The 14766-nt window shown below is 37.6% G+C and overlaps 1 protein-coding gene across 3 annotated transcripts in view; it reads right to left on the reverse strand.

Annotated features, from left to right (window-relative positions):
- Positions 1-14704, reverse strand: part of STARD6 (StAR related lipid transfer domain containing 6) — a 28445-nt gene extending 13741 nt beyond the window's left edge. The window contains exons 1-5 of one of the 3 annotated variants that reach the window (XM_013992872.2): positions 13929-14704; positions 13279-13362; positions 12558-12700; positions 11865-11958; positions 11620-11669 (exon numbers count right to left, since the gene is read on the reverse strand). In XM_013992872.2, the coding sequence (XP_013848326.1) occupies positions 11620-11669; positions 11865-11954 (140 nt within the window). In that variant the 5' untranslated portion in view covers positions 11955-11958; positions 12558-12700; positions 13279-13362; positions 13929-14704. Of the gene's footprint in view, positions 1-11619; positions 11670-11864; positions 11959-12557; positions 13363-13928 lie in introns of all 3 variants that reach the window. The other 2 variants (XM_013992874.2, XM_021093376.1) reach the window with 2 other exon arrangements.

Consider the following 14766-nt stretch of genomic DNA (forward strand, 5'->3'; position numbering starts at 1 on the left):
TACAATTAAACTTTATTTATAGACATTGACTTTTTAATTTCATTTATTTTTTGGAGAAGTAATTAATCTTTATGTTAATCCATCAATAAAATTGGGTTTGGCTATCCAGCAATGAAATTTGAACAATGTGAGAAAACTGTCCTAATTTCATTGGAAAATTGTCCACTATTTAATTTAGCAATAATCATTAAATGAAAATGAAATCTGAACAATACTGGCTGTACTCTCTCTGTTAATAATTCTTTCCAAACTAAGGAGAGAGGTTTAAGTAAAATCAAAATTTTAAACCTCTAAAAAGTTAAAATTTCTACATGAAGTGTGATGAAAAGTAAATACTACTCTTATTACAGAAAACAGTTGTAATATTTATGAAGAGTTCTTCCTTTGAACCTTTGTTTTTATGATTTGGTAAACAAGAAATTCATTAGACTATTTCCTTGTGTGTTAACCTCAGTTGGTCCCTAATTTTATCTGTGCAATATCCTCAAATTTCCTTTAGATCAACAAAGTTTTATTTTGTTTGTTTGTTTGTTTGTTTTTTTCCTTTTTTGGCCGCACCTATGGCTTATGGACGTTCCCTGGGCCAGAGATGGAATCCAAGCTGGAGCTGCGATCTACACCAGAGGTGCAGCAAAGCTGGATCCTTTACCCACTACATCAGACTGGAGATCAAACCGGCACCTCCACAGAGACAAGTCAGATCATTAACCCACTGTGCCACAGCAGGAACTCTCAGATGTACAAAGTTTTTAAAAGCTTATTATTAAGTTCTACATAAGACAGTGAGAAAGCAACCTGAATAAGTATCAGGTCCTTTGAAAAATAAACAGAGATAAAACAGTTAAAATCTAAGTACAAAACAATTACTAAGGGGTTCGTATACACCTCCATGGATTGTTTTCAGTTAATCTGTTCTCTCTCTAGATATACTGTAAATTTTAGGGATAAAGAGTTTTTAACCTTTTTGTATTTCTAACTAATATCAAATTAGGTATCTTTCATTAAGCACTCACTCATTACATATCATCACATAGTCATTATCAGTAAATATGACTACCCTCAGTCTTTTCATAGAACTCTTTTATTGACTGAGTGATCATTTACTATATATTATAGAGTTGGCCCTTGAACAACACAGAGGCCAGGGGCACTGACCCTTGTGCAGTCAAAAATCCACATATTAACTTTAGAGTTGAACCTATGTATCTGTGGTTCCTCCATATTCATGGTTCCACATCCACAGATTCAATCAACTAAGAGCCTGCAGTACTATAGCATATATTTATTGAAAAAAAAAATCCACATATAAGTGGACCCATGCAGTTCAAACCTGTATTGTTCAAGGGTAAACTATATATATACTTCAGGCTAGCAGAGAGCCAGACATAAAATCAAAAAATTATTATATGGTTTGATAAATGTTGAAGAGATAAAGAAAGCACAGGATTATCAAGGTAAGAAGGAGAACATTGACCTGAAGCTCTTTTTGGAAGATCTGCTCAAACAACTTTTATAGTTATTCATGATAATATTAGGGATGGATAATACTGAAATGAAGGACATTTAGGCATTAGCTGTTTTTGCCTTTTTTTTTCATTTTAAAAGTTTTATTGAAGTATGGTTGATTTGAAATGTTGTGATAATTTCTGCTGTACAACAAAGTGATTATTATACGTATACACATATCCATTCTTTTTCAGAGTCTTTTCCCATATAGGTTATCATAGAATATTGGGTAGAGTTCTCTGTGCTATATAGCAAGTACCCATTGGCCATCCATTTTATATACAATATTTTGGCAAGGAAGTTTTGACTTTTTTGGGGGATGGGGTCTTTTTAGAGCCTCACCTGTGGCATATGGAGGTTCCCAGCTACATCAGAGATGTAGCTGCCAGCCTATGCCACAGCCACAGCAACTTGGGATCTGAGCCACATCTATGACCTACACTACAGCTCACAGCAATGCTGGATCCTTAACCCACTAAGTGAGGCCAGGAATCGAACTTGCATCCTCATGGATGATAGTCGGATTCGTTTCTGCTGAGCCACAACTCCAGTTTTTAACTCTATGTAATAGTACATACATCAACATAATTTTCAAAAGCATTTTGCTTTTTTAATTCAATACTTTGTTTTAAAAATTTATAGATATGGATAGCTATACTTCTTGTATAATATTTTAAATGCCCAATTAGAATTTCTTTATGTATTATTGAAATATTTTATTAATTATGTACATTACAAATATTATATCTCTCGCTATAGCCTACCTTTTTACTTATTTCTTGTGGTACAGAAGTGGTTAACTTCAGTGTAGTCAAATTTACCAATATTTTCCATTATGGTTTGTGTTTTTTCTGTCTTCCCCAAGATAGCCTTTCCTACTTCAAGATCATTAAGCCATTTTCATATATTTTATTCTAAAGTTGTATAGTGTATATTCACATTGGGGACTTTACCTGGAATAGACATTTGTGTATAGTGTGAAGTCAAGATCTAACTTTACTGTTTTTATATATGAATCACTTATGTTAGCACAACTGATTAAACAGTTCATCCTTTCCTATTTTTCAATGTCTTATCTGTTACATAGCAAGTTTCCACAAATGTGTGGGCCTGATCATACCTGATACATTATTGCAAAGCCTCCATGGCATTTGAAAGAAGTTCCCAAGAAAAGACAGGAACTTATTAAAAACTCTCTTGGAGGAGTTCCCATTGTGGCTCAGCAGTAATGAACCTCACTAGTATCCATGAGGACACAGGTTCGATCCCTGGCCTCGCTTAGTGTGTTAAAGGATTTGGCATTGCCCTGAGCTGTGATGTACGTCTCAGATGTGGCTAGGATGCCGTGTTGCTGTGGCTGTGGTGTAGGCCAGGGGCTGCAGTTGATTCAACCTCTAGCCCGGGAATTTCCATATGCTGCTGATGTGGCCCTAAAAAGGAAAAAAACAAAACAAAACCCAAACCTCTCTTGATTGAAGTTGGCTTGTAAAAATTTTAATAATACTTTACACATGTACCTGCATATTTATTTACAATGCAATACTTAATAACTATTTGATTTGCTGATGTTTCATAGTTGCTAGTACTAAAACACATAGGCAAGAACATGAAAATGTTAAGAGTAAGGATCTAGAGTCGGTCCTTCTGTTTTCAAATTCCAGCTCTTAAAAAAAAAAAAAAAAAAAAAAAAAACAAAAACAATTCCAGCTCTAGTTCTTACCAGTTTTAAGAACTCAGGCAGGTTACTTAATCTAAGTCTTGGGTTTTCTCATATGTAAATTAGAGACAGTAATATTTACCTTATAGGGCTGTCATGAGGACCAAGTTAATTAATATATTTACAGGATAGTACATGGTATGTACTAACTGTTCACTACATGCTAGCTGTTATTATTTCACATACACTGATTCTTTTATGGTAGTCACCCTACATTGCCTTGTATTACAGGTATTTATGTACTTTTCTCTCTTACAAAGACTAAAAACTTCTTGAGGAAGTAATCTGCTAGATAAAACAATGAAAAATTAGCTTTAAGAGTTTTTTTTTTTCTTGAGAATATCACCAAGATAATAAACTTTATAATTGCACTGTTTTGATCACCACAATATTACTAGCACCTAGCAGAGTAGTCAGCACATAGAAAGTACTTAATGAATAGCTGAATATAATGAATGAGCATCATTTTAAATAAATCTAGATACCCCACTGAAAAGCCACGGCTGGAAATCGTACCTTTGTAAGTTAAGTGTCTTGTGGAATGTCCTGTTTTGACATCATAGTCTTCCCTACTCCATTCGTTCATACATTCATGTGTTCATTCATTCATTCTAGGTAAAAAGTCTTAAAATGCCATGACTTTCTTTATGATTGTCTAATTACTAAATACTGTCTTTCACATTTAAGCCTGTAATTCATCTGGCATTAAGACTGGTATAGCTATGAGGTAGAGATCTAATTTCAAATGTTTACACTTTCCTGTTTATCATTCATTAGATAAATACCTAATTGAGCACTTACTATGTGTCAGGAATTAAGGCTACAGGGGTACTGTAAGACAAAGTATTTCCTGTCCTCTCAAGCTGCTTTGTGATAATAATAATTAGAGATTCCATGTGACAAATGTAGTGGTAGGAGCTTTGTAAAAAATATCTCACCTAAAGCTCACAAGTCTCATGTAATTATTAATCTCATTTTTCAGATGATAATACAGTTTTGGAGACATTAAGAAATGTGTTCAAGGAGTTCCCATTGTGGCTCAGCCATAATGAACCCACGACTAGCATCCATGAGGATGCACGTTTGATCCCTGGCCTTGCTCAGTGGGTTAAGGACCTGGCATTGCTGTGGCTGTGGTGAAGGCTGGCTGCTGTAACTCTGATTCAGCTCCCAGCCTGCGAATTTACATATGCCTTAGGTGTGGCCCTAAAAAGCAAAAATAAATAAATAAAATAAAAAATAAAGGAAAAGTGTTTGAGTTCATAATAGTGCAATAGTGCATGATTAAAAGTATGACTGCTTCTCAATCCCATAGTCTTTTCACTATAATACACTGGGGTGGGTTATATATACATTTCTGAGACTTGAATATAGAAATTATTACGGGAGAAAAGCTGGCCCCTTATTATACATATACACTTATCAGCATTTGAGGATTTGTGATTTTTCATCTTTCATGTTTAGGACAGGAGTTGGCAAACTATGTCTGTAGTTCAAATCTAGCCTACTTTCTTCTTTTGCAAATAGTTTCATTGAGACACATTCATACTTATGCATTCATGTATTGTTCATGTCTATTTATGTGATTTTTTTGTGCTGTGTACTGTGTTTTTATACTATAATGGCAGAGCTAATTACAGAGACCACAGGATCTGCAAAGCCTAAAATATTTACTCTGTTTCTCCACTGAAAAAGTTTGCCAACTCCTAGTTTAGGCCAACTACTCAGTGGCTAATTGATTAGTTTCTAGTCATTTGTAAAGCTGAGAAAAATTTGGGTTATTGGTATTACACGACTGCAAGGCAAATATTTATTTGCTTCCTGTAAAATTATAAAGTATAATTTGTCCTGGGTAGAGGGTAGGTTACTAGTTTAAAAGTACCTTATCTTAATTCACTAATATAGAGATGTATTGGAGTTACTGGCTTTTAAAAAAAATGTGAAGAGTATGCCTCTTTGAAAACATAAAACATCATTATATGTCTTGAATATTTGGGTCTATCATTCAATGAGCAATTCAGTATCTACTGAGTTCATGACTCTTCAGAGATACCAATTTTGTCACGTTTGAATAAAGAATGATATTTCTATATTTTTGATCATTAAAATGAGGGGTTCTTTGGATATTTTACAAGATCTAAAATAAACTTTCATGCTCATTATGAGTGAAGTCACCTCAGGTCATATTTAAAATATTTTAACTATTCTCTCTTGTCTGTCACAGTTTCTGACAAGCTTTAGCTGGTATGTGGAATAACTAATACATGAAATTATGTTTCTTACTGACCATCATTCCATGAAGCAAACGAAAACCTTTTAGTAAACATGCAATAAATATGCTAATTTGAATTAAATAACTTTATAGTCTTTTTTGTTTTTTTGTAAGTACTGCCAGAATAGTTGCTAGGAGGATAAGGGAGGAGAAAAATAGTGTAAACCGTCTATTTTTGCATACGAGAAATTATCAACTTGGGGAAGCACCTGTAAGATGATCTTGGTGATCTTATTTTGAGCATTTCCTATGCAATATTAGAGTTGGGAGTGGTACTTCCAGAGTGGCTATGTGAGGAGCTAAGGAAACCATTTTCTACAGTCATTTAAGTGGTGAACATTATTTTAAAAAACTACTTAAGTGCCCTAGAAATTGATCTAATGGCATGTAGAAAGTGGAGAAACAACTTATTCAAGAAAATCTACTAATCTAGGTAGGAAAAGTCAGAGTTGGTAACAGTTGAGCCATAACTCCTTCCAGTTCCCAGCCCCAACTCTATAGAAGCTCTGTTCCAACTGGGTGCAGAGAATAAGACAGGGGCTCCCTCTCCCTCCCAGATGCCAGGCTACGGTTTCATCCTAGGACAGCAGGACACAGATATGCCTCATTACAGCTCATGTTGTAGAAGCTCCAACATGCATTGCTGAGAAGGCTAGGCATTCCCTACACCCAGATCTCATTGGGAGAGTAAGGGCTCTGCCCATGGCACAGTAGGCTGTGAATGCTAGGGCCTAAATTACCCCCCTCACCCCTAGAATAATGATAACAATCTGAAAACGTCATGGAACCCCCCCCCATGCTACCCCCACATCCTGCACTTGCTCATGGAGCAGAAGTGTCATGTGGCTTCAGTGTATTAGTGCATAGGTTCTGCTTAGGGGCAAAGACAAAATAAGGATTGGCAGAATCTTAGCTATGCCTAAGGAGACTGATTTCATTAGGAACACAAGGTGGAGAAACATTTTTAAAAAATGGAGAGGAGTTCCTGTCATGGCTCAGTGGTGAACGAACCTGACTAGTATCCATAAGGATGCGGGTTTGATCCCTGGCCTTGCTCAGTGGGTTAAGGATCTGGCATTGCCCTGTGCTATGGTGTAGGCCACAGACGCAGCTTGGATCTGGTGTTGCTGGGACTATGGCATAGGCTAGCAGCTACAGCTCCAATTTGACTGATAGTCTGGGAACCTCCATATGCCATGGATGTGGCCCTAAAATACAAAAGAAAAAACATAAAATAAAATAAAAAACAATGAAGATTTTGTTGGTGAACAATTAGAAGAGGCTATGTGATCATTTACATGGAAAAGAATCTGAAAAAGAATGGATGTGTATACATGTATAACTCAATCACTGTTGTATGGCAGAAATTATCACACCGTTATAAATCAACTATACCTCAGCAAAATCTAAAAAATCAATTAGAAAAGGCCAATAGCTACATGAAACTAGTAGCAACAAAGAAGACAAGCTAGAAGTTTAACAAAGAGAACCAGAAAGATACAGATTAAAGAATCAAATAAGTTTACACCCATCCCTGGGGATCTGGAAGGCTGTGTACATGCAGCAGGCAGCCCTCACTCAGAGTGGATGTTAGGCTGCCTCCACTCAGAATAATGATAGTGGATATATGAGGTTGCTCATACCCAGGAGAAATCAGAGTGGGTGTACTAGGCCACCCCTACTAAGCAATATTCAGAGTGATGTATCAGGCAGTCCCTAACTTGGAAGGAATCACAGTGAATGTACCAGCGTGCCTCCACTCAAAGCAATCAGAGTGGCTGTCCTAGGCTGCCCTTCCCCAGAGAAATCACAGTGGATAGACTAGGTTGTTCCTACTCAGGAGCAATCAGTCCAATATGTGGCCTGACTTGTAAGCAGCCCCCAAGCCACATGCAAAATTAATTAGCAAAGGACTGAATTCTTACTGGCTCAAAAGCCCTAAGCATAATCTATCTCTGAGTCATCACTGACTGAGCAAAGAAGCTATTCTGACCACTTTAAAATAAAATCATACTTGTCACTGGTGGTTTGAAAGAATGTGAGTACGCCCAAGGCTGTGGCCTCTGAGGAATGACTGGTGACACAACTTCCATGGTACCAGCACCCCGGCGACATGCAGCTTCCCTGAACTGTGAAAGCAATTTCCAAGCCACACACACAACTGACAATAAAGGGTCAAAATCTTACTGGCTGAGGGGATTAAACTCATTGAGACCAATAATGGCTTATGTTGACCCAGGCATGACCAAGAGATTGCCAGGATGAAAAACAAGGACAAAAATCAGAGCAGGTATACCTGAGGCTGCAGACTGTGGGGAAATAGACTTCATCGGATTAGTTCAGACGAATCACTAAACAAATAAGCAAACACCCAAAGAACAACAACAGGCCCTAGGTGAGTGGGTGGAATTTGTATCCAGAGTGGCTACAATATATTAACCAAAATGTTCAGTTTTCAAGAAAACTGTGAGGCACTCATGCAAAGAAACATGGAGGGTGTGATCTATACAAAGGAAAAACAGCAGGCAATAGCAATTACTTGTGGGGTGTATGAGGAGTAAATTTAAAAATGAAAGAAAATTATTGGCCTTGTGCCTGACGCAGAGTAGATTAATAAATGTTAGCTGCTGATAACATTTAGGGGAACGTGTCAGCTGAACTGTGCGCTGGTAGGTCTGCATTTCATCACTTGAAGGTAGAAAGGAAAAAAATTCCAACCAGAGAACTGGCTCTCTACTCATGCATATAGGCAAGCACTCAAAGCTAACTATAAAAGGATCTTTTTGGGTAGTAAATTAATAAGAAAAGGTGAAAGTCTTGTGAAAATATCTTAAGTTTATTTTTTTGTATTGCAGTTATAAGAGAAACAAACATATTTAAATACTTTATATTTGGCAGCCAATATGATATCACTAAGGCCCATAAATTCAGTCAATAAATATTTATTGAGTGTTTATGTGAGAGAGACCGTTCTGGTGTTAGGGATTCTACGATGAACAAGTTTATTTCTAGTCTGGTTCCTGTTCATGTGGCTATTCTCAACAAGTTTATATTCTAACAAGAAGATGTATAGTAAATAAGACAACAAATGAAGGAGATAAATTTCATATAGTGAAAGGTGCTATGAAGAAGTTAACAGCAGAGTAGGATAGTAAACAGTGGCTTGGTGTATTTGAGAACTTTGGCCAATTGGCCAGGAAGGCTACGCTGAAGAGAAGCAATGAAGCTGAGACACTAAAAACAAAAATGACATCAGCCTTGGAAAGATTTCAGCTAGGCAAGAGAAGAGAAACCATGAAGGTCCTGAGATGGGTTTGAATTCAGAGCATGCAAGCAATAGTAGTCTTTTGTGGCTGCAGCATCAGGAGAGCAAGGCTGAAGTAGGTAGGCAAGGGCCAGATAAGGCCTTGCAGAGCATAATAAAGCATTTAAAGGATTTCAGGCAGGGATGTGACACAATCCGAATTATATTTCAAAAATCTACTTTAGCCATTGTATGAAGAATGGGATGTAGCTGAGTAAAGGTAGATGCAAGGAATCTATGACGAGATTACTGAAACACTCCATGAGATGAGAGAGAATGGTAGTAGGGAGACAATGAATAATAAATCTCTTCTCTCTGTACGTATTAAGTCAATTAGAGATTCTGCTAGAATCCAAATCTGAGATCAGTGGCCCATTATCCTGGCCAATGTTTTGCAAGTGTGTTTTTTGTTGAAAACACTTGGAAAAGCTTGAATAAAGTTGACAGGTTCCTTTACTTTAGGATGTGTCTTAACCTTTGAGTGAACCTCCAAGAAGATAATATAGTCTAGAGTGTTTTCAAAAACTAGACAATGCAACCCATTGTTCCCACACAGGGCCTTTTGGGGGACTGCGCTACTCTCAGACACTAGCTTGGCAAACTGTATTACACCATGCTATATATCCTCAAAGTGGACAATATTGAAACTCAGTTGGAAATTAATATTCTTTGGTTATGTATAACCCTTTAAATAAAACTGAAGCTTGGAGTACTGTAAAAGTTTAAGCCTTCTTCAGCTTTGTCCCTAGGTTTGACCACAATCTTTCTTCTCATTTCAGGCTGGGGGAGGTAAATGTTTCTGCTGACGAAGACCAACATGTCCAGATTGATTTCCTTAGGAAAAACCTAAAAACCTGCCCTCACTGATTTAGAATAATATAGATATTTTGAAAAATATTAACTTCCCCTTGGTACATAACATGGTACATGTAGAAGAATCAGTGCACTGTGCTTGAGAAAAGAAGCTTGCAAAATTGAGATTTGCGTACTATCAGTCTTAATTTTGAAGCTGTGATTGCTATTTATTGGGGTATAGCTCAACCACAGAATTAAAAGTTTTCCAAAATCAGGGTGTGTTAGGCAGCCTCTAAAATGGCCCCCAGTGATTTCAACTTCTTGGTATTCACACACTTGTGTAATCCCCTTCCCCTGTGTACAGGGTTAGATCTAGTGATTCACTTCTAATAAACTGAATATTGCAAAAGTAATGGGAGGTCACTTCCAAGATTAGGTTGCAGGAAGACTCTGGCTTCTGCCTTGCTTGTTCTTTCTTTTGCTCTCTCCAAGACCCCTTTCTCTGAGGTAAGCTAACTGGCATGTTGTGAACAGCACTATGGAGAGGCCCTTATGTCAATAAGTGGGAAAGGTTTCCAGCCTCGAACTGGCAAGTAGCTGAGGCCCCCAGTCTAACAAGCCCATGAGGAACTGACTGCCAATGACGCTGTAAGGGAGTCTGGAAGCAGAGCTGCCTTCAGATGAGACCTAAGCCACAGCCCATGCCTTGACTGCAGCCTTGTGAACATCCTTGAGGCAGAGGGACCAAGCTAAGCTACATCTGGATTTCCAATGACATTAACCATGAGATGTTTATTAAGTTACTAAAATTTGGGGTAAGATATTATTTTGCAGCAGTAAATAACTAGTATACAGTGTACACAAATTTCACTTAAAGTGCAAGAAGTTTCTCTTTTTTTTTTGGTCTGTTTACTATGACATGTAAGAGTATAATACTGCTGATAGAAAATTTCAATAAAGCTTTACAATAGCCTTATTGAGGCTATTTTTTTTTTTAATGGCTCCAGGTATTGTGTAGAGCATCTTGTACAGAAGTACCGAGCAAGTATTTGTAGAATGAATAAATATCTTCCAAAATTTCTTTGATATAGAGGTTTCTGTCCACACTGGTCTGATCTGTGAGGCACTACAAAACTACAATATCTAAAAGTTTATTCCCCTAGTGTGCCTGGGCTTGACCTTATCTACTCCCTGCTCAATCTATTTTTGAAAGAGCCCCTGTTAGAGAATCATTAATTATTTAGATAATAAAGGTAGGGATTACCTTCCCAATAATTATTAAAATGAATAGGAGAAAGCATATCAGCTTTGTCCTACAGTTAAAAAAAAAAAAAACTGAATTGAAACATAAGATAGATAATTTTAGTGAGAAGAAAAAAAGAGCAACAAACACAAAACAAAGTAGTTCAAAGAAGGAGTGGACTCTTCTGCACCTCCCAAAAAAGAAACTGGATAAAATTTGGTTTTCTCAATAATACATGATGATATGATGGCATTAATGTGATATCACAAGCAATAAATCAACAACTATTAAAAATAAGGTTAGAAATGTCAGCACACTTTCCTTTAGTGTACTTGTATTTGAAATAAGAGGATTCTCAAAAATATCCTTAAAAGCAGCTAACAAAAAAAAATTACATATATTAGCAAGAGAAATATATTGGGGAAATAAACTTTAAGTGGTTCATTCAATGGAAGGGTGAAGTGTTTAAAAGACCACAAAATACTGTTAGCAAGAAAATATAAATCTATTTTTACATTCTTGAGGCAGAAATTTCCTGTCTTAGTGAATTATTCACAAGAAGTGATTTTTTTTCCCTTGATTGTCTTCAGGTTTGAAAATTAGGTGGTACATGTTGCTCTACTTTATTAATATCATATTTCAACCAAGTGACTTTATAATTAATTTCTATTTCCTGATCTCTGTCAAATAATATTTCCTAGCTAATGAAGTAGTACTGAATTCTAGATACACCAGTGCCATTGAATTTAAAACAATGACTGTAAATAGGAACGTGTACTCACAGATTTCCATGGAATTTTTTAGAAGCCTTGCTGGCAACGGTTATCTTTTTCTCAAAGGGGAATAAAAATCCATAAATAAATTAGCTGTCAGATACAGGAAAGAAATGAAAAAATAAAATAAAATAAAACAAAAGAAAAAACTTGCTTTTTTTGGTTTGTAAAAGAAAATATTTTTAAAAATGTCTTTGCAATGAATTGTTTCTTGTTAAAAAAAACAAACTTTTGGAACATATTTGTTTTCTTACTGAAGTCTTATTCAGTTTCCAGCCTGATGTATCTTGATAGTAACCTAAAATTTCTTGTGCAGTTTGTTGGGCAAGGGCCTTATAGTCCATCTACCTGCAAAGTTTTAAAAACAAATGACTGGTAAGAATTTAATCATGCAAAATGTTAAAAAATGCTGTAGTATAGTTTAATACTATTTCTATAATGCAATGAATAATAATTACTTTTAGAATGCATGCATCAATCTCTTTTTATTCACAGTCTTTCAAATGAGGGCAAAGACCAGGCTTTCGAGACAGAGACCAAGGTCAAATCCCATCTCTGACACTGACTAATTGTGACTTGTGTTATTTAACATTTGTTTCCCCACTTTCTCAAGTTGTAAAAAAGGGGTAATGCCTAACCTCGTAGTACTGATGTAAGGATTAAATGAAATAGTGCACTTAAGTATCTTATTTCTTTGCCTGCAACATAATAGTTATCCAATAAATCATAATTATTCCTAACAGTTAAATCATGCTTCCTTTCTCTTGTAAAGCATCATAATCTGTTGATCATATGTTACTGGGAATTCATTCTTTTAAAGTGAGTGGCAGTGGTACTAAATGATCTGACCCCTGGCTCCCTCTCCAAAGACAAATCCTGTCTCTTTCTCTCCCACATAGCTCCAATCATATTGGCTGTTCCTCAAATACAACCAAGCAATTTCCTACCTCAGGGTCTTTGTACTCGCTGTGCCCTTTGCTTGTAATGTTCTTCCCCAATATGTTGGGGACTGACTCCTCTTCATTGGCGTCTTGCTTAAATGTTACTTCTTCAGACTCCTCTTCATTGGCGTCTTGCTTAAATGTTACCTCTTCAGAAAGGATCAGGTTCCCATCAATTCAATTCAAATACATTTACTGATCCTTGCCAAGGGTTAGGTATTGTGGTAGGTGTGCAAAAAGCAGTTGAGTAAGATACTGTTTCTGCTTTGAATGAGCTCAGAAAGCTGGAGTCTCATTGGTCCTTTAGCACATCACCCAGTTTTGAGTTAGGGGAAGTAGGCTGGTATGGTGGAAGGAATGTGACAACACAGGGCTGGATTCAAACCTTGGCTTTGTCACTCACCACCAGCTTTATCATTTTTGGTAAACTGCTTAACCTATGAACTTCAATTTTCACTTCTATAGATAGGGAATAGTAATACCTATCTCATGGGGTCATTATAGGGATTAATCTACCTTTTAAAAAACTCTCCAAAGAGCTGCCTCAATAAACCTTCTTAAAATTTATTTAAGGATTCGTGTCTTCCTTAGCTCTTACCTAAAGGTCTTTAGGTTGGATCATAAATCTATTTTCTCATTTAATTTTCCAACAAGGCATGACACCCAGTTGACATCTATTGAAAAGCATTATAATTCCTCCTTCCTAGTAGATTCTTTGTTTCTTTACCTTTTCTAGTAGATCTAGTCCAGAATTTTAATAATTATTGGGACTCCTCTCCAAATCCCTGTAGAGATCTCCATATCTCTTAACCTGTGAAGGAACAAAGTGGAAGCAGAATTATTTTGATTTGTGGATTAGGTCAATATTGTTGGTAATTTCCTTAATATTTTCTCAGTGTCCTTATTAGGACATAAATATTTGCTGTGTTTCCTTGACATAAGAAAAAGGTAGCTTTAAGAAACTATTTTTTAAAAGGACAGGTTAAAAAGACACTTAGGTAGAATGTAGATTAATAAATCTAAGTGTTTAAGCTCATGCCATTACCAGTCCTTGGCTGGTTCCTGACCTGGCCTTGTCCCAGCAAATATAACACAGTTCTTTACTGCCTATAAGCTACAGACTTGACACTGACCAAGAAATTGCAAATTTTTGAACATACCACTAGAATGTAAACATCCTGCAGGGACTCTGTCTGATTTTCAAACCATTAACTCTACTTACTGCTACAAAAAATATGTGTTTAATTTAACCATTCCACTATCACTTTATAACTTCTGGACTTCACTTGCTAAGAAAAAAAGGTAAGGTTAAGCTTGGTAGGCTAGAGAAGGCGAAGAGAAGAGCAGAGCCAACAGCAAGACTACAATTGTGTTTACCTGGTGATGCAACATCGGATGGGTTGGAACATAGTCAGATGGAGTAAGGGTGAAGGATATCTTCACCCATAAGGTCAATGGAAAATAAACACAAACCAACATTGTGATGGCATCTTTTTCTGGTAACACCACTCGGTTGAAACTGGATTCTTCGCATCTCATATTCCGCCTTGTAGACAGGTTCACACATGTTGTTAAGTGGGTCTTTTACATCTGTTTGTATAATCACCCTCTTTCTAGGCTGCCTGATTGGTCCCCAATCCCTGAGGGGTCACTGCCATTCTTCCCTGGGAATCAAGGTTCCCAAGGAGTCTAAGTCCCATCTCAGGCAGAACTCTCTCCTCCAGCCCAGCGTCTGCTTTGAAAGTTAGGGGCCGGCTGGAGGGTCGGGCTCAGGGATGGGGCTGAGGACTGAGGGAAAAAAAGGGCCGGGGTAAGTGCCCGCGAGACGAGTCGGTGTCTTCTTTGGCGGGGGGGAGGGGGGGTGTGCTCTGAAAGCCGGGAAGCCGAGCGTACAAGAAGGACTTCGGCGGTGGGGCTGGCTCTTAACGACCTAAACGGCAGCGGCCGGGGTCCCAGGTCTCGACCGCCACCCCATCTCATCCTCTCAAGAAGTCCCGGGAAACTGGTCGAAAGAAGCTCAGCTGGTCATCTGCGCAGACAGTCCTAACCCATGAGGCCAAGGGCGTGCGCTGTAGAGACTCAGCTGTAGTTCAGGCCCTCCCCACCCCGGGAAGACAAGGAGGGAGAAACTACGCTTCCCAGCTGGGAGAGCGAGCTAACAGCCCGCCTCGCCCCGCCTCTCGGCCCTCGTGCCCGCCCCCGGGCCCGGCGGCCC

The sequence above is a fragment of the Sus scrofa genome, chromosome 1 (genome assembly GCF_000003025.6).
Source record: "Sus scrofa isolate TJ Tabasco breed Duroc chromosome 1, Sscrofa11.1, whole genome shotgun sequence".
Lineage (NCBI taxonomy): Eukaryota > Metazoa > Chordata > Mammalia > Artiodactyla > Suidae > Sus > Sus scrofa.